Source organism: Berkeleyomyces rouxiae (assembly GCF_048999995.1).
Source record: "Berkeleyomyces rouxiae strain 22BRR77 chromosome Unknown BrBRR77_ptg000004l, whole genome shotgun sequence".
Taxonomy (NCBI): Eukaryota; Fungi; Ascomycota; class Sordariomycetes; order Microascales; family Ceratocystidaceae; genus Berkeleyomyces; species Berkeleyomyces rouxiae.
The window spans coordinates 2,179,952-2,205,782 of record NW_027396494.1 but is presented as its reverse complement, the minus strand read 5'-3'; the positions used below and the strand labels follow the sequence as shown (position 1 = coordinate 2,205,782).

Sequence of the window (25,831 nt, the reverse complement as noted above, 5' to 3'; positions counted from 1 at the left end):
CAATGTAAACATGGACAGCACAAGCTAACTTGCTGTCCTTCAGTGGCCTATTGAAAACGTAAGTCGGACGGAGTTTTGAACCCCAAAAGCCCAAGACCTCCGGAAATATGTTCGCAGGCCAACGCGATATTACACACCCTGATTTCACCTCATAATATTGGCATTGGCTTCTCGACAGCCCTCGACCCCCAATCAACTCGACTGTTGCTGCCACGTCTTCTGATGTTGAGACTGCTAGGGTATATATACTGGTGAGGTATTTAATATGGCCGCCAATATCACTCAAGCCACTGCCAAAGACTGATGGATCGTGGCAGTCTAACGCACACATGTGCGCCGTAGGATTGCCACCAATATCACTGCTACTCCGACCGCTTTGCCAATCCCGACAAATACGACTGCCCCTTATGAAAACACTGCAATTGTTACTGTAGGACACCAGATTCGAGAACAAACCCAATGCTGCAACGACAAGTCTACAGTATGGTGAACCGCTTTGAACAAGATTGCTGTTCCGGTAGTTCAGGGCATCAAGGCTGGGGACGTCCTGTTGCGCGCCGCAAACTGGTAGGCAGTCAAATCCAGGACTGCCAACATCCCTCGCATCATCACGATATCCTGCTTCAGTAACTGCCGGTTCATGCGCTCCCAAGCCCTCGTGTCCCGCCAGGACAGACAGTCCAAGTTTTATTGTCATTGATGGTATGTCCATTTGCGACGGCTACGGCCATTTCAAAGAGCTGTTCGGGGGTATGGCCGGCTTTGGCGGCGTCAACATCTCGAGCTTGCCGTGCTGATTTGTAATTCCGTACAAAGGGAAGCATGCTGGGTCTGGTTGAGGCGTTGGCCCATGTCGGCTAAGAAAAGCGCCTGGGCAAAACACTTGGAGTCAGCGGTGCCATCGTGCACACAATGCTATACTGAGACCACAAATTCATGTCCGATTCTCCTTCTGTCTATGAAAGGGGGTCACAAAACAGGGCAACGTTTGCGCATACTTCAGCGTAACATGCGTGAAATGAAGGATGTCCAACAGATAATACTTGGGGCCGTTGCCACCAGAAAACCAAACGTTGTCTGGATCTTGGAGGCTCATGCTTTCGAACTATAGAATGGGTATAGGATGTTGACACGGTCGGGCTTCACCATGGTTATGCCTTTCAACTTCAGAAACCTTGATGCTATGGGGTCGCGCTGGCAAATCCTAGACTACATTTACTGAGACCCACTGTTCTCCGTGGTGGGTGCTCGAGTTTGGAAATGAGGAGAACTGACAACACACACAATTCCTTGCGTTGGATTCGTTTCTGCCCCGCAATGCCTACAACGAGCGTTAGCAGATCATGCTGCAAGCCTTTTCAGTCAACAATGTCCACGCACAATCGAGAGTGCTCCCTCATGTCCATCCAAGTTTTGTCGTCATCAATTCCAGAACCCACACCCGGAACATGGAGGAACTGTCTAGGCACGGTTAACATCACGTTAGCGCAGAAGTCGCTTCTGCTAGCCGGAGTGACACCTAGCTCACAGGCAGAGCCTGAAACTGCGCTCTATGGTTTTGACAATATCCGTGTCTACCCGCTTATGTTAGTGATTACCGAATCTTAAAGGTTTTTGCTTATGACACTGGCGTTGATTGAGCTGATGCAAAGCATTGAAGAACATTTCTTATTCTTCTAACCAACCATGATATCAATTTGAATTTATAGACACACCTCGACGGCGTGAAACCATGGTACAAATCACTCAATAGAGTTGGCGATTACAACGTTCGTGTAGAATGACCATACTAACCTCGTTCTTCGACAGATGAATCACAGTCCCTACGTTGCCGGAGATCCGACCCCAGTCTCTATAGTTGCCCCGCCATCGACCCTTGACCTTGTCAAGAGGGTAGTCGTCGTCGTAGAGAATGATAGCTGCACGAAAGCCACCTGACCATGCCTAAACTTCCATGGGCATCACAAAATTCCGGCTTCAGCAGATTCTATTGCTCCTACTACTGCTACGTTCTCTGGCTGATTTGTCAACTCTGCCCCAAGTGGGCACATCACAACAGTAGTAGTATCAGACGAATCAAAGACATACGGCCCGTCGTCATCAAAACTGTTTCAAGCGACTTCATGATGAACCAAATCTGGGATATCTGTAGAAGGCCAAGTGAGTATCGTTGGATCCAGTCAAAGGACTGTGATTCAACTCCCTGGTTGTTTATCGAAGATCGCGAGCTAACAAATGAGCATTTCACTAATAGACCATGTATGGCACACGACTGAAAAACTAACATACTACCACGAGTAGCAGCCTGAAAGAAAGCTACATCGCCCTCGGCAGTCAAGTAGAAGCGGAAATGAAGATATGTGAGTAACACCATCTTCAAGCACAACACGTTGCACATTCTATTTACCGTGTACACTATCATGCACATCTTTATTCCTCCAATATATTCTGTTCTTCTATGATGTTGACTTTACTAGTGAGTAGAACACTTACGAGATTACAAGGGGACGGCCTATTCTCCCCCCTTCATCAGCCCGCATCGTTGCACCGATGGCAATGGGGCTTCCCTAAACTACCACTCCCATCGGCTCTGAGGCCCACACTCGCCAGCTGGTTCAAGCCTAGCTTGATGATATGCGCATGGCCCCGCCTCATGGCTCTCGTACGCGTTTCTCTTTGCCCGAGTTCACAGGCAAGGGCCCAGAGGAGTTCGATCTGTGGTTCCACCAAGTCCAGCTGGCTTGAATGATTTGGAGGCACCATTGCACCGATGATGAGTTCATCACCTTCGTCTACTGATGGATCAGCTCTCTGATCTGAAGTAGAACGAGGAGCGCATCGAGGTTTATCTCCAAACTTTTGAGAGCCTCCTAACTCGGGCCGAGGCCCGGTCCCACGCGGACTCCCAGAAGATCCTCCGGCTCCACCGCAGCCTAGACCCCCACGTGCACTCCTACGTGCAGCGCAACTACGCCCCCAGAAACTTCGGCAGTTATGTCGACAGAGAGATCTTGGCCGCAGAGGCCATCCACCAAGAGAAGAACGAGGCGGCCCACACCCGCAGCTGGCGTCAGAATGCAGTTGCTCCCGCCCCTCCACTCTGCTCCCAAACTTCTCGGTCCCGCAGGCCACAGCGTCTCGAGCCTCCCGGGATACCCCCACGGAATTACGCATAGCGCACATCAGAAAGATCAGGCACCACGACCTCAAAGTCTTTGCTGCCAACATACAGGATATCAACAAGGCCTTAGAGAAATTGGCCAGAGAGAACGAACCCCCCGCCGACAACTGGAAAGAGAAGGTCCCCCACTGGGTTGACCCAGACAACGTTGTAGCCTTTGACCTAGAAGCACTACACGCTTGCCGCCTGCCACCGCTTTGCCCAGACATGAACCATGAGATCCACTTGACTGTTCCTGTAAGGCTTTACGGTCTAAAGGAGAACGCTTTTAGAACAGCAGAAATAAATTAAGAAACAGATAAGGAGAAAAGACTAATGTACAGGAAAACAGGCGGAAACAACACTATCTATATACGCGCGGTAGAGGTATGACGCGTACCCTTGACAACGGCGGTGTGCACACGGGTTTAGCAGGCGGTGAGTAACGGCGGTGTGCAAGGCGGTGTGGACGGCGGTGTAAACGGCGGTGGGGGCGGAGCCTGAGCCTACCTCGATCCATAGATCGTTACAGTCCCCTCGTCCAACGCCAATTACCTCCGTTCCCAACGTTCCTGTGACCGTCACATGTCCTACCGCGTCCCCCCTCAAGACCCTGACTCTGACTCTGACGCTGCTTCTCAAAACTCTGTCTTCTTTGACCCCGCCTCGCCTCCCGCAACAATGTCCAACCCCACTGTCCCCGGCCCGAGCAACGCAGGCCCCTCCATGCAAGACCTGTTCCAAGCCCTCCAGACCATGCGTGAGGAAAATGAACGTGCGCAGCAACAACTGCGCGCAGACAACGAACGCGCACAGCTACAACTGCGCGAAGAGTTCTCCCGCGCGCAACAACAGCGGGACCAGGAGATCGCCAATCTCCAGGCCTTTGCCCGCGCTGCCACTGCCTCCCCTGCTCCCCCCGTTCTTGCTACTCCGTCCGTCCCCGTTGTCACAGCTGACGCCTTTGTCAAACGCCCCAAGCCCAAGATTCCCGACATTCCCCTGTTCAGCGGCAAGAGAGCCGAGTACCGCGTTTGGGCCATGTACGCCCGCCAAAAGATCGCGCGTGACGGTCCCTCCATCGGTGACGATGGGGACCAGTACACATATCTTTTTGCCCGTATGTCCACCGAAGCCCAGAACCTTGTCGCTGTCTACTTCGCCCGTGGCCTTGAGATGGGCTACACCGCTGCCACTTTCCTCGCATACCTGGACAGAATGTTCATCGACCCGTATGCTGCCGAGCGCGCCTCCACGCAACTCCAGAACCTCCGCCAGCGGGATAACGAGCCGTTCGCTCTTTTCCTGCCCAAGTTCGAGAAGTTGCTCGGCGAAGCTGGTACTGACTCCGACCGTGCCAGCATCTCTATCCTGCGCACCGCCCTCTGTCCAGAACTGCGTCGGGCCATGGCGAACCCGAGGACGGATTACACCTACGAGGATTACAAGTCCGAGTTGTTCACCGTCTCTTCCAAGCTGGAGGAATGCAACGTCCTCGAGCGTTCCTCCAGCAGGATAACCCCGTCCTTCCCTGCCAACCCTGTACCTGTCCGCCACCCCGACGCCATGGACTGGACCCCCACCATCACCACCACGGGCCTGAAGCCATTGACCGACGAGGAGCGCGAGCGCCTTCGCCGCAACCGCGCCTGCTTCCGCTGCCGGCAGACTGGCCATCTGCGCCAGAACTGCCCGCTAAACTTTGCTCCTACTACCACTGTCCCTGTCCGCTCCGCCAACCTTTACCAGCCTGCTATGCCGACCCCGGCTCTGCCTCTGTCTCTGCCTCTGCCTCTGCCCGCGCCTGCGCCCACGCCCGTGCCCCGCGACATGTCGGGAAATGGAGAGCTCTAGGCGAACGTCGCCGTCTAGAGCCCCAAGGAGAGAAGATCGCTCGGGAGGAAATGGGGGCTAGGGGTACTTATATAGATGTTGTTCTAAATAAAACTTGTTCTACCTCTGCCTTCGTCGACTCCGGTTGCCTGTGTCTTGCCACTGTCTCTCCGCGCACCGCTACCCGCGCCCACGCTGCCATCCTGCCCATCTGCCCTCGTCCAATTGCTCAAGTAGTTGATGACCGAAATCCACCCGTCATAGACCAAGTTGCTGTCTTCGATCTTGGTCTCGGAGGATTGGACGAGAAACTTTACGCCTACATCGTCCCCGGTCAGTCTGAAGACCTTATCCTCGGTCAAGGATGGATTGCCAAACACGATGCTTCCCTTCGCCCCGCGCAAAACGAAGTATTCATCCGCCTGCCCACGCCTCTTCGCCTGACTACGACCACCGCTGACCCCAACGTTCTCCCCGTCTCCGCCCGCGCCATTCGTGCCTTCCAGTTGAGTGCCCGACGCTCTCCCAATGTCCGCATTTTCTCCGCCACGCTCCATGACATTGAGAAAGCTCTCAAAGCCAAGATCTACACCGACCCCCGTGCCAACTGTCCCGAGTGGCTTCTTCCCGTCATCGACGCCTTCGATAGGAAGAAAGCTTCTGAGCTTCCCCCGAACCGCCCTGGAATTGATACAGAGATCCGCCTTAAACCAGGCTTGTCCCCGCCCTCGTGTCCTCTGTACTCAATGAGCCGAGAAGAACTGCTGCTCCTCCGGAAAACCCTCTACGACCTGCTGGACGCTGGCTTTATCCGAGCCAGTAGTGCTGAGGGAGGTGCTCCTGTCATCTTCGTGAAGAAACCTGGTGGTGGTCTTCGTTTTTGCGTAGACTACCGTGCCCTGAACAGCGTCACGGAGAAGGATGGTTACCCGTTACCACTGATCAACGACACCCTCCGTGACATCGCTGCCGCCAAGTACGTCTCCAAGGTCGATGTAATCTCCGCGTTCCACCGTCTCCGCCTGAAAGAAGGTAGTGAAGCCTACACGGCCTTCCGCACCCATCTCGGCGCGTATGAATGGCTAGTCACCCCTTTCGGCCTCACTGGTGCTCCTGCTGCTTTCCAACGTTTTATCAATCATGTGCTCTCCCGCTGGCTCGGTATCTCCTGCTCTGCTTACCTCGACGATGTAGTGATCTACAGCTCTGACTCCCGCAAAGAACACCGTGACCTTGTCCGTCAGATCATCCGCGCCCTTGGCGATGCTGGCTTACAGCTTGACTGGGATAAAAGTGAATTTGAGTCCCCGTCCATCAAGTATCTCGGCTTCATTGTTGAACCCGGCTCCGGCATCCGTGCAGACCCTGACAAAGTCAAAGCCATCCAGGAATGGGAGGCTCCCACGTCTGTCCGTGGAGTCCGTAGTTTTCTTGGGTTCGCCAACTTCTACCGCTGTTTTGTCTCCGAATACTCCACCATCGCCGCACCACTGACCCGGTTAACCAAGAAGGACCAACCCTTCAAGTGGGAAGACGAACAACTCCGTTCGTTTGAAGCCTTGAAGAAGGCCCTTGTCTCTGCCCCGCTCCTTGCCACCTTCGACCCTGACCTCCCCACCATCGTTGAAGCCGATGCTTCCGGCTGGGCCCTGGGAGGTTCCCTCAGACAGCAAGGTGCTGATTCTCTTTGGCGTCCTGTTGCTTACTTCTCGCGAAAGCTCAGCCCAGCGGAAGTCAACTATCCTATCCACGATAAGGAAATGTTGGCCATCCACTCCTGCCTCCGCGCTTGGCGCTCCTACCTCGCTGGCATCCCGTTCGAAGTACACACCGACCACCAGAACCTTTTGTACTTCCAGAAGCAAAGAACCCTGTCAGAACGCCAACGCCGCTGGGCCCATGAATTGTCCGAGTTCGACTTTCGGTTAATTCATCGACCCGGCGTTACTCAAGTGACCTCCGATGCCCTTTCCCGCCGCGACCAAGACCTGCCCCAAGACCTCTCTGATAAACGCCTCCAGTCCCGTGTCCACCAAGTTCTGCGCCCTGACGGGCCCGACTTCGTCATTGCCGCCGCTGTTTGGGCTAAAGAGCCTGACAAAGACCCCGAAGGAACCCTGACCCTCGACCACGCTGCCCTAGATGCCCCTTTTGCTGACCCGGAACTCCAGACCCTCTGGCACTCGGCACTTACCCATAACGAACGTTATTGGCAAGCGCGACAAGCTGTCCAAGAACAAGCCCGCTCGTTCCCCAACGAGTGGGGCCTTCCTTGGCAGATCAGCGAGTGTACCCTCGACTCCGCCACCCGTCTCCTCTGGCGTGACCGCCTGTGGATCCCGTACTACGAGCCCCTCCGCACTCGTATCATCCAGCAAGTCCACGACTCCACGCTCACCGGTCACCCTGGAGGATCAGCAACCCGTGATCTAGTCAGCCGCTCCTACGCTTGGCCTGGCCTCTCTGACGATGTCCGCCGCTTCGTTGGTAATTGCGACACTTGCGGTAAAAGCAAGATTTGGCGCGACCAGAAGCGTGGCCTCCTGAAGCCCCTGCCCGTCCCAGACCGTGCCTGGCAAGAACTCGCCATGGATTTCATCGTCGGTCTCCCTGAGTCCGAAGGCTGCACTACAATTTTGGGAATCACCGATCGGCTGTCGAAGAGTAAAATCTTGATACCGATGCAATCTTACACTGCCCCAGATGTTGCCAGAGCCTTTATAACCCATGTCTTTGCTCACCACGGCCTACCTCGCGCCATCACTTCCGACCGAGGCCCTCAGTTCACCGGTTTATTCTGGACAGAAGTCTGTCGCCAACTCTCCATCACCCGCCGCCTCTCCACCGCGTTTCACCCCGAGACCGACGGCGCCCAAGAGCGTTCCAACCAAGAGATCGAGACTTACCTTCGTGCCTTCACCGCTTTCCTGCAAGACGACTGGGCTGCACTTCTTCCCCAAGCCCAGGTCGCCCTGAACAATCGCACCGCTACTGCCACTGGCCTTTCCCCCTTTTTCTTCACCCACGGTTACAACATTGACCCCCTTGACATGACTACCGACCACGAACCAGGCTCCACCGTTTCCCCCGCCACTGCCGGCCACAACTGGCTCGCCAAGCACCGCGACGCAACCGCGTTCGCCCAGGCCTCCATGGCATTCGCCCTTGAAACACAGGAACGACATGCCAACCGGGGACGCCAGGCAGCGGAAGCTTTCAAAGTCGGCGACCGAGTCTACCTGCGTCTGCGCAACGTGCGCACCATCCGCCCCTCGAAGACACTCGACTGGCTTGCCTTGCCGTACCGTGTTATCCAAGTCGTCGGTACGCACGCTGTCAAACTGGACACGCCCACCGGTATCCACCCCGTCTTCCACGTGAGTCTTGTCCGCCGCGCCCGTGATGACCCTCTGCCTTCCCAAGTCCTAGCCAACCCTGAACCACCTGCAATCGCGCCCGAAGAAGCCTCCGGCGATTTAGTGGCTGGCGAGTATCTTGTCGACGAAATCCTACAACACAAGGTCGTCGACAAACGTCACAAAGTGCTCGTCCAGTGGACTGGATGGGCAGAGCCAACGTGGGAACCCTTGTCACACGTCAAAGACACAGCAGCCCTTGAGAGATACGAGCAGACCCACGAGTGCCCCTGGAAGTTGCCAGTAGTCCCCCGGAGGAGAGGGAGGAGGAGGCGATTGTAACGATCTATGGATCGAGGTAGGCTCAGGCTCCGCCCTCACCGCTGTTTACACCGCCGTCCACACCGCCTTGCATACCGCCGTTACTCACCGCCTGCCAAACCCGTGTGCACACCGCCGTTGTCAAGGGTACGCGTCATACCTCTACCGCGCGTATATAGATAGTGTTGTTTCCGCCCGTTTTCTTGTACATTAGTCTTTTCTCTTCATCTGTTTCTTAATTTATTTCTGCTGTTCTAAAAGCGTTCTCCTTTAGACCGTAAAGCCTTACACTGCCTATGGTGGTGCAGGCCAGTCTTGTATCTTGTGCTGAAATACTGCCAAGTTTGACAAGCTGACTGTTACGGGTCGTGGACCCGATGTTGGATCACCTTTGGGCTGATCCATGTTGACCCACTTTTTGTATGATTTGAAGTTGGGTCCACTTTTGGGTTAGGGTTTGTGGACCCACTTTTAGTCGACCAGGGTGCGACCCACTTTTTGTGTCACATGGGTCGGGACCCACTTTTATGTTCAGGGGTATGGGCCCACTTTTATTGTGCAAGGGTCATAGGGCTGGTTGCCCTGGTGGGGCGCACACAACTGGATTCTCAAACGCCTATAAAGCATGGCCAGTTCCCCCATCTTTAGTTTAGATTTTCTTCTTCCTTTTCTTTCTTTTCTTCCCCATGTTAAAGATAATAAACAGCATTTGGTCATAACTATGAGATTTTCTCATACTTAGTGAAACCCGTCACATATTATCTTTAACATCTTCTTGAGTTTTCTCACGATCCCCTGGAGTTACGGGATCCGTTCAAGAAGTTTTATATACAGTTTTCATCCCTCTATTTGGATATGTTCCTATCCCTGTTCTACCTGTTTGTTTTTATCCTATTTGGGCAAGTGCAATCTTATGCCATGTCGAGCCCTATGTTAGGGTCTGGGAGACCCGGGTTGTAACGATCTATGGATCGAGGTAGGCTCAGGCTCCGCCCTCACCGCCGTTTACACCGCCGTCCACACCGCCTTGCATACCGCCGTTACTCACCGCCTGCCAAACCCGTGTGCACACCGCCGTTGTCAAGGGTACGCGTCATGCCTCTACCGCGTGTATATAGATAGTGTTGTTTCCGCCCGTTTTCTTGTACATTAGTCTTTTCTCTTTATCTGTTTCTTAATTTATTTCTGCTGTTCTAAAAGCGTTCTCCTTTAGACCGTAAAGCCTTACACGGGTCAAGGCTTTGCCTGATTGTCCGAGTTGAAGCCGGTGTGGCTTGAGCAACGGTGGTTCGAGTGTCGGTGGTCTGAGTCCGCAAAGGCCCGACTACTGACGGTCCGAATACAAGTGGCCCAACCGGCCTTGATCCGAACGCCCGATGACTCACCACGTTTGGGTCAATCAGGTAGGCCTCAGTTGTTCTACCCAGGCAGTATAAAGAGCTACTGCTCTCTCCTAGTTTTAGTTAGTTCTTTCTTCTTCTCTCCATCGCAATATATCTGTTTCTGCCCTTCTACGTCCTTTTACGACTTGGCCCCTTACATCATATTGCGATCTTCTTTTTCGCTACAGCCCTACAGTTCTACAGTTCTCAACAGTCTTATCGCTTATTTTCCCCAAACCCGTTATCAATCTTCATCACATATTATTTTTTACTGTTACACAAACTCTCAACATGAGTGGCCGCACCACCGACGACATGCGGGCCGCTTACGCAAGCTCCTCTGTCCCCAGTGTTGACAGCACTGAGGACAAATATGCTCAACGGTTCGCCAAGCTGGAGAGCAAGTTTGCCAAGATGCTGGCTATGCTGGAGAACCAGAGTGAAGCCGCCCAGCAGGCAGCCGCCCAAACCCAAGCCTCCCAAGCAGCGCTTGCTACCGCCACCGCTGCTGCTGCCGCCGCCGCCTCAGCGGCTGGTAACGAGAATGGTCGCGCAAAATTGCGCTACAAGATTCCCTCGCTGAGTTCCACCGAGCCCGAGGAATTCGACGCCTGGTTCGACCAGGTCCTGGAAATATGGCACTGCGAGCGTGGCCATGTGGCCGACCGAGACTTCATCGTCTCGATCTATGCCCAGGCCGAGGGTTTGGCCCGGAGCCGCATGCGGTCAATCAAGACCCGACTAACAGACAACGGCCCCGTTTCCTGCGACCAGTTCCTTCAAGAGCTGCAGGGAGCATTTGAAGACAAAGTTGCCGTAGATAAGGCACAAGACCAGCTCTCGCGGTTAAAGCAGAGAGGCAGAAGGATCGAGGTCCATCTGCAGGAGTTTGAGGACCTGCTGACCCGCGCCAAAGCTCTGGACGCGGCGGACTCACAGAAGATTAGGTGGCTGAAGGACAGCCTCGACACGCCCATTCGGGAATACGTGGCGAACTCGTTCCCTCCCCGGGTCTTCTCGGAGTACTTAGACCGGGTCGTGTTAGCTGCCGAGGAACTGCGGCAGCGTAAGCTCGATGCCGAGTCGACTTCTGGCCGCCGCTCCGGCTATTATCCGTCCGCCCCCGCTGGCCACCGCCATCCCGACGCCATGGACTGGGAACGAACCCGCCGCGTTGCCCCCCAGCCTACCCGTGCGCCTGCTGCCCGCCGCACTGCCCGCTGGGCGAGTATTACGGATAGGGCCCGAAGAAAGGATTAGGGTTCCGGGTACAGCCAACGACTCGGGACAATGATAGGTTCCTGAGGTGGACAGTCGGGCCTGTGGAGGAAGACGTCAGTTAGACAGAGTGCTAAGACGTATGGTCGGTTGAGATGAAGAGGCAACACACAACTTAGATGGCTATTCTGAGAATAGAGCGGCACAAAGAGGAAGGAGGAGGAACAATCACACACTTCAAAGAAGAAGAAAGGTTGAACTGCAAAGAAAGCAAGAACAGAATGGTATAAAGAAGAAGAAGAAGGTAAGCAAGTGCATGTGATTGTTAAGCTTGGAGAACAAGAGTAAACCTGATCAACTCAGGGCAGGAGACGACGATATTTATGTTGTCGGCGCTCCTGACAAAACTCTGTCTTCCCAAGCTAGAAACAATCAACATCTAACTACGAACAAAAGATAAGTCTCGTGTAAACAAGACGTAACAGGTTCGTAACAATCGAACCAGATAACAACCCCCACCTAAGCACGCAATGGCAATTGCAACAAGAAAACTCCGCAGCAGCAGAACAACGTCTATCAGAGCACCCGTGCTCAGCACATCCCACGACAACCTCATATCCGTTGATCAACTCACGATCTACACAGACCAACCTGTGCCATAAGCGCATCTTCATAGGTCGCCGACCTTCGGCGTTGTGGAAAAGAAGAGTGGGGTAGGTCTCATGCATAACCCTTAGCATGAGCAGTGTCAGGATAGCTATTCATGACAGCGAGTGAAGAGGAACGAGAGAGACGTCGTCGCGCTGGCCTCTGCATCCGCTGTGGCGCCTCAGGTCACTTTGTACGGGAATGCCCCTACGATGTGCCTCCCAACCGGAACGCGCCTCCTGCCCGTGTCCGCGGTGTACACGTGCCCACGCCGCCGCAGCTAGACGATGACCTGGATGCCGATTTCGGTGTCGTACAGTTGCCCACTGCTCAGTCGGAAAACTGAGACCCTCCGGTGACAGTCGCCCCCGGAGGGGTAAGAACAAGAAGGGAACGTCCCCTTTGCTTGTGAGAGGCTCCTTATCCGTTGACGTTGTAATCAACGGCTCTCACAACTCAGTAGCTTTAGTCGACACCGGAAATACAGTCTCCTTGATCATATCCCAGGCCCTCGTGAAACGATTGAAACTACCTTGTTCTGCGCTGCAAACTTCCCTTTCCCTAAAGCCTTTTAATGACCAACCTTCTTCTGTGGCCACTCAGGCTGCCCGCTTCGAGCTGGATCTCGGCGGCCTCCGGGAAGAAGTCCTTGCCCTTGTCGTACCCGACATTTATGATGACGAACTTCTTATTGGATACCCGTGGCTGAGCCACCACAACGCCCTAATAGACTGCAACCGGCACCGTTTGGTGCTCCCCCACTTCTCCGTCCCTCGCTCTGTTTCGACCATTCGGAACTTGGACACCCCTACGGAATTGAAAGCTGCACGTGTCAGCAAGATCTTGCACCAGGACTTGAAGGTCTTTGCTGCGAGCATACAGGATATCAACAAAGCATTGGAAAAGTTGGCCCGAGAGAACGAGCCTGTTACAGATGACTGGAAGGAAAAGGTTCCCAGTTGGATAGACCCACAGAATGTTGTTGCTTTTGACCCAGAAGCACTCTACACGCGCCGCCTCCCGCCGCTGCGTCCCGGGATGAACCACGAGATTCATCTAACTGTCCCCGACTCGGAAGCTCCCTGGGGACCACTGTACAGCCTTTCCCACGATGAGTTGATAGTACTGCGCCAAACGTTATTGAACCTACTGAACAAGAAGTTCATTCGAATGAGTAGTTCCACTGCTGCTGCCCCCATCCTGTTCGTCAAGAAACCTGGCGGTGGACTTAGATTCTGCGTGGACTACCGTCTGTTGAACAAGCTGATGAAGAAGGATAGATACCTGTTACGGGTCGTGGACCCGACGTTGGATCATCTTTGGGCTGATCCATGTTGACCCACTTTTTGTGTGATTTGAAGTTGGGTCCACTTTCGGGTTAGGGTTTGTGGACCCACTTTTAGTCGACCAGGGTGCGACCCACTTTTTGTGTCACAGGGGTCGGGACCCACTTTTATGTGCACGGGTGTTGCTCCACTTTTATTGTACAGGGGTCATAGGGCTGGTTGCCCTGGTGGGGCGCACAATGTCATGAATAGCTATCCTGACACTGCTCATGCTAAGGGTTATGCATGAGACCTACCCCACTCTTCTTTTCCACAACGCCGAAGGTCGGCGACCTATGAAGATGCGCTTATGGCACAGGTTGGTCTGTGTAGATCGTGAGTTGATCAACGGATATGAGGTTGTCGTGGGATGTGCTGAGCACGGGTGCTCTGATAGACGTTGTTCTGCTGCTGCAGAGTTTTCTTGTTGCAATTGCCATTGCGTGCTTAGGTGGGGGTTGTTATCTGGTTCGATTGTTACGAACCTGTTACGTCTTGTTTACACGAGACTTATCTTTTGTTCGTAGTTAGATGTTGATTGTTTCTAGCTTGGGAAGACAGAGTTTTGTCAGGAGCGCCGACAACATAAATATCGTCGTCTCCTGCCCTGAGTTGATCAGGTTTACTCTTGTTCTCGAAGCTTAACAATCACATGCACTTGCTTACCTTCTTCTTCTTCTTTATACCATTCTGTTCTTGCTTTCTTTGCAGTTCAACCTTTCTTCTTCTTTGAAGTGTGTGATTGTTCCTCCTCCTTCCTCTTTGTGCCGCTCTATTCTCAGAATAGCCATCTAAGTTGTGTGTTGCCTCTTCATCTCAACCGACCATACGTCTTAGCACTCTGTCTAACTGACGTCTTCCTCCACAGGCCCGACTGTCCACCTCAGGAACCTATCATTGTCCCGAGTCGTTGGCTGTACCCGGAACCCTAATCCTTTCTTCGGGCCCTATCCGTAATATTTTGTTAAGCTTCATTTGAAGACCCGACGCTATCACAACTTTGGCTCTCTTTGGCACTTTTTTCTCTCCTCATTTATTTTTCCCTCTCTATTACGTTTCAACTCGCAATGGCCCTCACTCGCGAAATGATCGAGCATCTCAATACGTTCCTCCTGTCGATTCCTGACCGAACTCCTGAGAACTGGCATCTCGGTGCCCTTCCTAGGGAGTTCAGTGCTGAGATCAAAATGGCTATTGTGGCGGCTTACATGTCTGGTCTGCGCACCGACGATGGTGCCCCGCCCATCCCCGTTGGCTCTGTTCCTGATGCGGCTCAGGTTTACTGGGCTGCGTTCCAGGCTGGCGCTGAAGCCCGCTTCAACTCCCTTGAGTCTCTTCCCCGAGTCAAACGGGAAGAGGATGCCGATCCGTTGAAAGAGGCCGACAAGCATCTTGATGTCGTGCCCTATGATGGCAATCAGCAAGGCTTCCAGGCGTTCCAGAGGCAACTTGCGGTCAAATTTGCTGCTGCACCCAAGCACCACCGCACGGAGCAGCGCAAGCTGATGACTGCCTTCTCCTACCTTAGAGATGGCGCTCTGGATTGGGCCATGCCTCGGATGGACCCGGCCACTGGACACATGAACTTTGAAACGTACGACGATTTTATGAAATCGTTAGCTGAGGCTTTCGATGACCCTGACTGGCGCATGACTGCGACCCAGCAGATCTTCGACTTAAAGCAGACAGGTACTTGTACTGCCTATCACTCTGCTTTTACAACGCTGTTGAAGAAACTCGGTTGGGCCGACGCTGATTTCACCATTGCACTATTTCAGCGAGGCCTCAAGCCCCACATACAGGACGCTCTGGCTTGGAACACCTATCCTGCCCCTAAGGGAACGCTTGATCAGTTCGCTAATTTCTGCAACACGCTGGACAATACGATCAACAACCGAACCCGGGGAAACAACGGGAAAATCCAACCGCCTCCTGGTGTGGTCCCCTTTCAGCAAGATTCTCGTTCGAGAAATGCTGGCGCCCAAAAAGCTGTCCCCAACACCAAGCCAGCTAAGGGTACCTCTGCAGGTCCCGATGCCAACGGTCTACCCTTCCGTAAGACTGCTGACGGCAAAATGGCAAAGGGTGTTTGTTGGAAGTGTGGCGCAAAGGACCACATGCTAAAGGCTTGCCCCAAAAACAACCTTGCTCTTCGCGCAGCTACTGTCCCTTCTCCCTCCACTTCTACCCGGGCTCCCTCGACGGCCCCTGCGCCTGATGCGTCAAAAAACTAGAAGGGCTACCGACCCATTCCCCTCTGGTCCTGGCTAGCCCTGACGCTGCTGATGAGGGTCTCTTGAGAATCAGCACTTGTTCTCTTGATAATGCTATCGATTATGGTAACTCTTCCCCTCTGGTTATTCCTGTGACAGTGAATAATTCCATTGAGGCCTACGCTATGGTGGATTCGGGATCAACAACTTGTTTTGTGGATTCTGAATTTATAGCAAGGCATCAGATTCCTACTGTTCTCAAGGCCAGAGCCGAGTCGCTCCATGTTGTTGATGGTAGTGAAACTGCTGCGGGTAAAGTGACCCACCAAGTTCCTTTGTCCCTCTCTTTTCCTAATTATTCAGAAACTTTGGTTTTTCAAATCACGAAGCTTGGGGGCTACCACATCATCCTGGGGAAATGCTGGCTCGACGCCCATAACCCGGAAATTTCTTGGCCTTCCAATACGCTCAAGATATCGGTTACTTCTACCGCCGATGGCAATGCTGTGGCAGCTTCTGATTCTTCTTCTTCTTCTTCTTCTGTTTCGACTGCTTCTACTGATTCTGGCGCTTCGTTTGATTTTTCTTATACAAAAAACGACAAAAATATTGCTTCTACCGCTGGCAGTCAGATTGAGGGATCTGCTCCTGCTTCAGCCACTTCACCCCTTCCTTCTTTTATTGCACAATCGTCAGCTGTGTCTTGTTCCTGTGTGACGGTGTCGTCTCAGGCTTTGCATCGCTTTGCCAAAGCTGAGAAACTACAGATTTATCGTGTCACCGCTCAGGAAGTCCTGGATTATCTCAATCAGGAGGACCTAACTCCGGAACAAGAGCATGCACGGCTCCTTGAACGCATCCCGAAGAAATACCATGACCTACTTCCTCTGTTCTCTCGAGAAGGTGCTGATCAACTACCACCTCACCGGGACATTGATCATGCGATTAACTTCGTTCCCGATGCGAAATACCCCAAGGCCCCGCTGTACGATATGACTCCACTCGAGTTGCAGGCTGTCAAAAAATATCTAGATGGCATGCTTGCTAAAGGCTTTATTTCCTCTTCCTCTTCGCCGCTGGCTTCCCCGATTCTTTTTGCTAGGAAGCCAGGCAGTTTACGATTCTGTGTTGATTTCCGAGCCGTCAATGATATCACCATCAAAGACGTAACTCCTCTGCCTCGGATCAATGAATCACTGCGCACGGCGGCTACGGGAAACATTTTTACAAAGCTGGATCTGAGAGCTGCGTACCACTTGATTCGCATCAAGAAAGGTGATGAATACAAGACAGCTTTCAGAACTCGATATGGCATTTTTGAGTACAATGTGATGCCGTTTGGGCTCACCAATGCTCCTGCCACGTGTCAGAAATATGTCAGCGAGGTCTTGTCGGAGTATTTGGACATATTCTGTGTCTGTTACTTGGATGATATCCTGGTGTTCTCTCTGAACCAAGAGGAACATGATGTTCATGTGCGCAAAGTCCTGCTAAAATTAGCGCAGGCCAGTCTGTTTGTCAAGGGTGAAAAATGCGAATTCGACAAGACTGAAACTACCTTTGTTGGCTTTGTTATTTCAGCCGATGCTCTGAAGATGGACCCCGCTAAAGTTGCGGCTGTCCGTGAGTGGGAGGCTCCCCGAACTGTTAAGGGAGTCCAGTCCTTTTTGGGTTTTGCCAATTTCTATAGGAGGTTCATCCGTGACTTCTCTAGAATCTGCACACCTCTCTTCGAGTTGACTAAAAAGACGCAATCTTTTGTCTGGTCCTCTGAATGTGAGGCAGCATTTCACACCCTGAAGGACCTTTTCTGCTCTGAACCTATCCTCAAGCACTTTGATTACCTGTTGGACACTGTTATTGAAACAGACGCGTCTGACCGTGTAATATCTGCCGTCATGTCTCAATACCACCCGACTGACAAGGGGCTTCTACTACACCCCGTGGCCTATTTCTCTCAAAAAATGAATCCTGCCCAGTGTAACTACGGCGTAGGTGACAAGGAGTTGTTAGCCATTGTGGAGTCTCTAAAGTCGTGGCGATTCATGGTTGAAAGTCTGGAAAAACCTGTTCTGGTATTGACGGACCATCGGAATTTAGCCGTTCTTAAGCAAATTCCGGCCATGAACAGACGGCAAGCGAGGTGGGCTATGGAACTGAGCGAGTACCGTTATGTCATCACTTATAGGCCTGGCTCCTTGAATTCTAGAGCTGATGCCCTGACCAGACGCTACGAAGACCTCGTTTCTTCTTCTTCTGAGGAGGATAAAGAGCTGTGTGCTCCTATTATTCCCCCTGAAAATTTTATTGGTACCATGTCTTTGGTAGACGAGGTAAAAATCGCGCTATCCACGGACAAGTGGGCTCTTGATGTTATTTCTGCTCTTCGAGGCCAGTCGACCAAACCTCCAGATGTGGACCTCAGTGTCTGCAGGCTTGACAATGACGGTCTTTTGTTTGTCAACGACCTTCTATATTTGCCGAACGAGGATCTACGAGTTCGTGCATTGAAGAATTGTCATGATATATGCCTAGCGGACACCCTGGACAAAAGAACACTTTTGAACTTCTTGTTCGGGAATACTGGTGGCCCGGGATGCGTCGTGATGTCATCCGGTACATCCGAAATTGTGAGGTCTGCCAACGGATCAAGTCCGCGCGACATAGTCCCTACGGTCTACTGAAACCTCTGACCATTCCGCAAGCTCGGTGGACATCTGTGTCCCTTGATTTTATCACCGGCTTGCCGGTCTCCAATTCTTTTGACATGATTCTCGTTGTCGTCGATAGGCTTAGCAAAATGGCTCACTTTATACCTTGCGATTCCTCGCTGGATGCTGCAGGTTTTGCTAAGCTCTATTTGTCAGCAGTGTATAGGCTCCACGGTCTGCCATTGGACATTGTGTCCGACAGGGGTAGTCTGTTTACGTCGGCTTTTTCCAAGGCTTTAGCCAAACTGTTGGGCATAAAGCAAAATCTGAGTACTGCGTTCCACCCTCAGACCGATGGTCAGACTGAGCGTGTGAACTCTATTTTGGAGCAATACCTGCGGGGTTACACCAACTATAGACAGGACAATTGGGCTGATCTTTTGCCCTTGGCGGAGTTCTCTTACAATGACTCCGAGTCCAGTTCTACTATGCTGACGCCCTTCTTTGCGAACCACGGGTTTCACCCCAGAAGTGGGCGTGAGTCGCTCCCAGTCTCTGTGGAAAAAGGCCCGTTGCGGAACTTTGTTAAAGAGCTTGACAACATTTGTCAGTTTTTAAAGACTGAAATTACGTGGAGCCGTGAGCGGATGACCGAGTACGCGAATCGACACAAATCTTCCGCCCCTCTCCTTCGAGAAGGGGACTTAGTGTGGCTTTTGAGTAGAAATATTCGAACTACTCGTCCTTCAAAGAAGTTGGACTTCAAGAAGCTTGGCCCATTTAAGATTCTACGGAAGGTGTCTTCGCATGCCTACGAGTTGGCACTCCCTGCCACTATGAAGGTTCATCCCGTCTTCCACGTTTGTCTGCTGGAACCATGTGCGTCGGATCCTCTTCCTGGCCAGAAAAACCCTCCTCCTCCTCCCGTCATAGTAGATGGCGAGGAAGAATTTGTGGTCAAGGAAATTATAGGCGTGTCTTCGCGTGGCCCTCTGCAATATCAAGTAGTTTGGGAGGGCTATGAACATGATGGACCCTCCTGGGAACCTCTGGACCATTTAGCCAATGCACCTGAGAAGGTTGCAGAATTCTACAAGAGGATGCCTAACGCCAGACGATCTTAGTACTGCTGTGGAAATCAGTCATAAAAAGGGGGGCTACTGTCATGAATAGCTATCCTGACACTGCTCATGCTAAGGGTTATGCATGAGACCTACCCCACTCTTCTTTTCCACAACGCCGAAGGTCGGCGACCTATGAAGATGCGCTTATGGCACAGGTTGGTCTGTGTAGATCGTGAGTTGATCAACGGATATGAGGTTGTCGTGGGATGTGCTGAGCACGGGTGCTCTGATAGACGTTGTTCTGCTGCTGCAGAGTTTTCTTGTTGCAATTGCCATTGCGTGCTTAGGTGGGGGTTGTTATCTGGTTCGATTGTTACGAACCTGTTACGTCTTGTTTACACGAGACTTATCTTTTGTTCGTAGTTAGATGTTGATTGTTTCTAGCTTGGGAAGACAGAGTTTTGTCAGGAGCGCCGACAACATAAATATCGTCGTCTCCTGCCCTGAGTTGATCAGGTTTACTCTTGTTCTCGAAGCTTAACAATCACATGCACTTGCTTACCTTCTTCTTCTTCTTTATACCATTCTGTTCTTGCTTTCTTTGCAGTTCAACCTTTCTTCTTCTTTGAAGTGTGTGATTGTTCCTCCTCCTTCCTCTTTGTGCCGCTCTATTCTCAGAATAGCCATCTAAGTTGTGTGTTGCCTCTTCATCTCAACCGACCATACGTCTTAGCACTCTGTCTAACTGACGTCTTCCTCCACAGGCCCGACTGTCCACCTCAGGAACCTATCATTGTCCCGAGTCGTTGGCTGTACCCGGAACCCTAATCCTTTCTTCGGGCCCTATCCGTAATACACAACTGGATTGTCGAACGCCTATAAAGCAGAGCCAGTTCCCCCATCTTTAGTTTGGATTTTCTTCTTCCTTTTCTTTCTTTTCTTCCCTATGTTAAAGATAATAAACAGCATTGGACCTAACTATGAGTTTTCTCCGTACTTAGACAACCCGTCACATATTATCTTTAACATCACAATTTTTTTATCTTAGAAGCTTGTGAGGAAGCTTCACTACCCCTTGTTGTCTTAGAAGCTTGTGAGGAAGCTTCATTACCCCTTACGTTCTCTTAGAAGCCTGTGAGGAAGCTTCACTACCCCTTGTTGTCTTAGAAGCTTGTGAGGAAGCTTCATTACCCCTTACGTTCTCTTAGAAGCCTGTGAGGAAGCTTCCCGTCCCCCCACCATCCGAAGTCCGCCGACCTTGCATAAGTGTCAAGGTTCTTAAGCGAAGAATACCACGTTCCGCACGTGACGAAAGAAGTTAGGACTCGCATTCAGGCCGTGAGATAGTATACTTTAACGATGAACGACAAAACAGAAGATGTTCTGTCCGGGCTACCCCGCGACTCCCAACAGGAGCAGCCCACCAATACCCCAGGATTAGAAGTATTTACGCCTCAGCAACTCGCAATAGTCCAGATGATACTACAGAACCACGCGAAACTACAAGCCCCGGCTCCTCCCGCGCCTGCACTTGCCCTACCACCTTCACAACCGATGATTAACCACCGCTACAACGCACCGTGGCCAGAGTGGGATGGAAAGCTTTTGTCCTTCCCCAGATATTTTAAACAGTTGAAGGTCCGCGCGCAAATCGCAGCTCACGTCATCGGGTCTTCCCAAGCAATTTGTCTCAGCATTTTCATGAGTATTCACGCTGAGCAACAAGCGAGAGTAGAACAATGGTTCACCGATGGCGCCATACACGATTGGGATTGGAAGAGTTTTCTTCAGCACATCAACGACCAGTTTGAAGACAAGGACGCGATCCAGAAGGCAGGCCAGAAGCTCTGCGCTATACAGATGGGAAGTCACCAGAGTTTTGTGTCTTTCCTACAAGATTTCGAGCACCAAGTTGGCTTATGTGGAGGTTTGGACTGGCCCGACCGCGTTAAGATTTTACACCTGAACTCCGCCATAAACTCGACACTTCAGGTGTACCTCACAGTTAAAAACCTCCCCAACGACGACTACCCGAGATGGGTCGAGAAGGTAAAGAGGGTAGCCGGACGAGTGGAAGCGCTACCAGGATATAGTCCCAAGGACCCGTCGAAGACTTTGACGTGGTACACCGAGACGAAAGCGGAAACAATGTTCGCCAAAGTTGTAACCCCGAGCGTCGTGGACCAGCAACTGCACCCCGACAATGATGAAGAACGCGTGACAATGAGTGTCAACGCCTTCCACACGCCGCTCCAAAGCAATGAAAGCCAACGCGCCCGTTCCGTCAAACCCCGCGCACCTTGGAGATCTGCAGATGAGAAAGAGAAGGCGAAGTCTGGCAACGCCTGTTTCCGTTGCCTTGCCACGGGCCACCGGTCCCTTGACTGCCCGAAGTTTGCCCCGAGCCGTCGACCGGCGAGAGTGAATCACACGATGATTCCAGAAGTTTCAGAGCCGATGAACGAGATTATCGAGAGCGTTCCGCACGAGGCGGACAAAAGAGTGGACTCTGACGAATTTCGGCCCCAGAGTTTAAAGAAGAGAAGACGCAAGAAGAGAACCGACACCAATGCCGCCAATGCTGATGCAGTCAACCACATGCATTCCACACCGTTTTTGATCGAGACCTTCGTCAACAACTTCTTTTATTGTGACGCACTGCTCGACACTGGATGCTTGGTAACATCAGCATTTGACGAAAGTCTAGTCAAGCGACGGGGTCTTCAGCGTATCCCCGTAAAGAGAAGAGAACTACTACTTGCAGAAAACGACACGAAGAAGAGATGGATTTCAGAGATTGCAGTGTGCGACATTGATATCGACGGTCGCAAAGAGAAAGTTTACGGTTACGTCATACCGAATTTAGCCTACGACATGATCCTGGGAAAGCCCTGGATGGAGAAGAACGACGTCGTGTACTCCGCGAAAGAACGAATGATTACCTTCAAAGATCAAGGAGACCGACTTATTGTCCGAGAAAAAGGCTGGCGTGAAGCGCACGCTGGCACCCCGAAAGCAAGCATGGTGATGGCAGCAGTTTTTGCTGCAGAGATCCGACGAGGAAGGAAGAGCAAACAGAAGCTACAAGTGTTTTCGGCCTCCATTCAAGACATCAACAAGGCCCTTGAGGTGAAAGCCCGCCTCACGAGAGAAGAGATTTCCGAGAGACTCCCGCAGGAACTCAAGCATTTAGCACCGATTTTCCTAGACGATGGCGAAGGAGATTTACCGCCCAACCGACCAGGCATCGACCACGCCATAAAGATGAAGAAAGACGACCAAGGACGAGAGAAAGAGGTTCCATGGGGCCCCCTGTACAACATGTCGAGAGATGAATTGTTGGTTCTGCGCAAGACGCTCGCAGACCATTTGGACAAGGGATGGATTCGCGCTAGCAGCTCCCCCGGAGGCGCCCCGGTCCTGTTTGTTCGGAAACCCGGAGGCGGTCTGAGATTCTGCGTGGACTATCGAGCACTGAATGACATAACTGAGAAAGATCGTTACCCGCTGCCGCTGATCAGTGAAACTCTGAGAGCGCTAGCCAAGGCACGCTATTTTACCAAGGTCGATGTCCGCGCAGCGTTTCACAAGATACGAATCACGGAAGGCGATGAATGGAAAACCGCTTTCCGGACCAGGTTCGGCCTCTACGAGTGGCTAGTTACGCCCTTTGGACTATCCGGAGCACCCGCCACGTTTCAACGATACATCAACAGCACGCTCCGCGACTATTTGGATGACTTTTGTTCCGCGTACCTCGACGATGTACTGATTTACACCGACGGAAGTCACAAAGACCACATGAGAAAGGTGAATCTTGTGTTGAAGAGATTGGGCGATGCTGGTCTACGTTTAGACCTGAACAAGTGCGAGTTTGCAGTGACCGAGACGAAGTACCTGGGCTTTATCATCCAGGCCGGAGAGGGGATAAAAGTCGATCCCGCCAAAGTGGCTGCAATCCGCGAGTGGCAGCCTCCGACGAATGTGAAAGGCGTCCGCAGTTTTCTTGGCTTTGCGAATTTTTACCGCCAATTTATCCCGTTATTCAGCGAAGTTGCAGCGCCGTTAGTTCGACTTACGAAGAAAGAAGAGCCGTGGAAGTGGGGCAAGACAGAAGACCAAGCCTTTGAGAAGCTGAAGAACGACTTCATGAGAGCCCCCGTGCTAGCAATGTGGGATGAAGAACGGCCTACAATAGTAGAGTGCGACTGCTCAGGATGGGCACTGGGAGGTACGCTGTCGCAGGTCGACGAGACTGGAAGCCTCCGCCCCGTTGCATTTTTCTCGAAGAAGCTGAGCCCCGCCGAAGTCAACTACGAGATCCATGATAAAGAGTTGTTGGCTGTCATAAAGTGTCTTGAAGAATGGAGAGGCGAACTAAAGAGTCTTGGAGCCCCGTTTAAGATTCTTACCGACCACAGGAATCTTCAATATTTCATGACAACGCGCAAGCTATCGGAGAGACAGGTTCGGTGGTCACAGACACTTTCAGAGTATGATTTCCAACTGGAGTTTCGAGCAGGAGTCAAGAACGGAAAGCCCGATGCGTTGAGTCGACGAGAGCAGGACACCCCCCAGGGCGAGGATGATGAGCGACTCAAATCTCGAATCATGAAGCTAGTCAAGGATCACTGGCTTCCCGAAGCAACGACAGTAGCTCTGTCCCCGGCGGAGATCGTTCAGAGAACCGACATTGTCCCCCACGGAGATCAGATATTTTCGCAGCAAGAGTTACAGCGCCTGTGGGACGAAGCCAAGACGAAGGACAGCGATTTCCACGAGATGTACAAGGCCCTAGCGGCCGCAGAGAGAAGTTTTCCCCCGACACTGACCAAGAAGGTGGCTATATCCATAGCCGAATGTAAATTCGACAACCGAGGCGCCCTTGTATATCGACAGAAGCTATTTATACCAGACTGGGAGCCCCTACGGACAGCGTTGATTCAGAGTACACATGATTCACACGTTACTGGCCACCCGGGACGAGACGGCACGCTTGCCATCCTATCGCGCGACTTCTTCTGGCCCGGTATTTCAAGAGATGTACGTCGCTTCTGTGCGAACTGCGACGTGTGCGGAAGATCCAAAGTTTGGCGAGAACGGAAGAAAGGACTACTGCGACCACTGCCGATACCGGAAAGACCACATTCAGAGCTGGGAATCGATTTCATGACTGAACTGCCGGCACGGAAGCCCGGCGACCCGAGATACCTGATGGTGATTGTCGACAGGTTGACAGGAGCTGTGACCCTTGAAGCGATGACAACAATGACCGCGACACATTGCGCCGAGAGATTCTTGCAATGTCACTGGAAGTATCACGGCTTCCCACACGCCCTTACGTCAGACAGAGGAACCAACTGGACGAGCGAATTTTGGAGCAGCCTATGTCGTTTAACCAGCATCGAGAGAAGACTATCCACGGGATTCCATCCCCAGACAGACGGAGCCACGGAACGGATGAACCAGGAAGTGTTGGCGTACATGAGAGCGTTCGTTACCTATTCCCAGTACGACTGGCCGGAACTGTTGCCTGCCGCAATGTTAGCCATCAACAACCGCAATACGTCCATGGGGGTGAGCCCGTTTTTCCTCACCCACGGCTACCATGTGGACACGATCGAGCAAGTCCAACCGGAAGAGTCGCCGAAGACACTGGAACAGCAAGACGCCGAGAGATTCTTTTTTTTTTTTTTTTTTATTCATTACTCGCATGGAACCTGACAGGGTTATGGCGAGGTGTATATTAATACTATACACGAATCAAGGTTTAACGGAATCTCAAACAAGCTAGCTACTACACATAATATACTCCAAACCCCTGGCAGGGAGGCAGTTACATCTAAGATCCCACAAATATAATCCCCAAGTTATGACAGAAAGGAAATACATGAATAGCTTTTGGTATGAATTTCCAACGAGCAGCACTAACCCCAAGTGCCCCAGTCAAGGTTGACTGCTCGTAGAAAATTGGCGTCACTGGTAGGAATCGAACCTACGACTTCTCGGTAGCTAACTGAAAAGCCTTGCCAGGTGCTATACCACTGCACCACAGCGACGCCGAGAGATTCGTTGAGAGATTCCGTGAAGGCTGGGAGTTGGCACAAGCCGCCATGGCGTCACGACAGCAAGAAATGGAGAATCAGGCCAACAAGTCACGCAGCAGCCAAGAGCGTTTCGAAGTAGGCGACCTAGTGTGGCTCAAGCTAAAGAACATTTCGACACCCCAGATTTCCAAGAAAATGTCGTGGGTCAACGCCAAATACCGAGTGACGAAAGTCGTATCTCCCCACGTTGTCGAGCTTGATGTGCCTACGAATATCTACCCGAAGTTCCATGTCGACCTGATCAAGAGAGCAGCCGGGAATCCACTCCCCTCCCAAAAGACCGACGACACGCAACCCCCCGCGCTCGAAGAGAACGAATATGGAGAGCCTGAATACTTGGTCGAGCGAATCTTGAGAAGCCGCCGGAGACGCGTAGGAAGAGGCTACCGCAGAGAGGTACTTGTCAAATGGGCAGGGTATGCAGAGCCAGACTGGAGACCGCGAGCCGACTTTGAGGAGACGGAAGCACTGGAGACTTTCGAAGCCGAGTTTGGAGATGAGGATGACGTTGGAGAGCCACAGTGTCATGAATAGCTATCCTGACACTGCTCAT

General features: G+C 52.1%; 7 protein-coding genes across 7 annotated transcripts; all 7 read left to right on the top strand.

The window, feature by feature from the left end:
• Positions 1–3,745: 3,745 nt before the first annotated feature.
• BROUX77_004835 (uncharacterized protein) lies at positions 3,746–5,014 on the top strand (the record flags this gene model as incomplete). Its single annotated transcript, XM_073749641.1, has 1 exon — positions 3,746–5,014. One exon carries the CDS (start codon positions 3,746–3,748, stop codon positions 5,012–5,014), a length of 1,269 nt encoding a protein of 422 aa, XP_073605292.1.
• Positions 5,015–5,064: 50 nt separating this feature from the next.
• On the top strand, positions 5,065–8,691 carry BROUX77_004834 (uncharacterized protein; the record flags this gene model as incomplete). Its single annotated transcript, XM_073749640.1, has 1 exon — positions 5,065–8,691. The coding sequence occupies one exon, from the start codon at positions 5,065–5,067 to the stop codon at positions 8,689–8,691; it is 3,627 nt and encodes a 1,208-aa protein (XP_073605291.1).
• Positions 8,692–10,343: 1,652 nt separating this feature from the next.
• BROUX77_004833 (uncharacterized protein) lies at positions 10,344–11,312 on the top strand (the record flags this gene model as incomplete). The annotated part of the gene is made up of 1 exon (XM_073749639.1): positions 10,344–11,312. The coding sequence occupies one exon, from the start codon at positions 10,344–10,346 to the stop codon at positions 11,310–11,312; it is 969 nt and encodes a 322-aa protein (XP_073605290.1).
• A 721-nt stretch (positions 11,313–12,033) lies between these two features.
• On the top strand, positions 12,034–13,256 carry BROUX77_004832 (uncharacterized protein; the record flags this gene model as incomplete). The annotated part of the gene is made up of 2 exons (XM_073749638.1): positions 12,034–12,228; positions 12,522–13,256. The coding sequence occupies 2 exons, from the start codon at positions 12,034–12,036 to the stop codon at positions 13,254–13,256; spliced, it is 930 nt and encodes a 309-aa protein (XP_073605289.1).
• Positions 13,257–14,310: 1,054 nt separating this feature from the next.
• On the top strand, positions 14,311–15,477 carry BROUX77_004831 (uncharacterized protein; the record flags this gene model as incomplete). The annotated part of the gene is made up of 1 exon (XM_073749637.1): positions 14,311–15,477. One exon carries the CDS (start codon positions 14,311–14,313, stop codon positions 15,475–15,477), a length of 1,167 nt encoding a protein of 388 aa, XP_073605288.1.
• Positions 15,478–15,641: 164 nt separating this feature from the next.
• On the top strand, positions 15,642–18,140 carry BROUX77_004830 (uncharacterized protein; the record flags this gene model as incomplete). The annotated part of the gene is made up of 1 exon (XM_073749636.1): positions 15,642–18,140. One exon carries the CDS (start codon positions 15,642–15,644, stop codon positions 18,138–18,140), a length of 2,499 nt encoding a protein of 832 aa, XP_073605287.1.
• Positions 18,141–20,530: 2,390 nt separating this feature from the next.
• BROUX77_004829 (uncharacterized protein) lies at positions 20,531–25,812 on the top strand (the record flags this gene model as incomplete). Its single annotated transcript, XM_073749635.1, has 2 exons — positions 20,531–24,200; positions 25,205–25,812. The coding sequence occupies 2 exons, from the start codon at positions 20,531–20,533 to the stop codon at positions 25,810–25,812; spliced, it is 4,278 nt and encodes a 1,425-aa protein (XP_073605286.1).
• Positions 25,813–25,831: the final 19 nt, after the last annotated feature.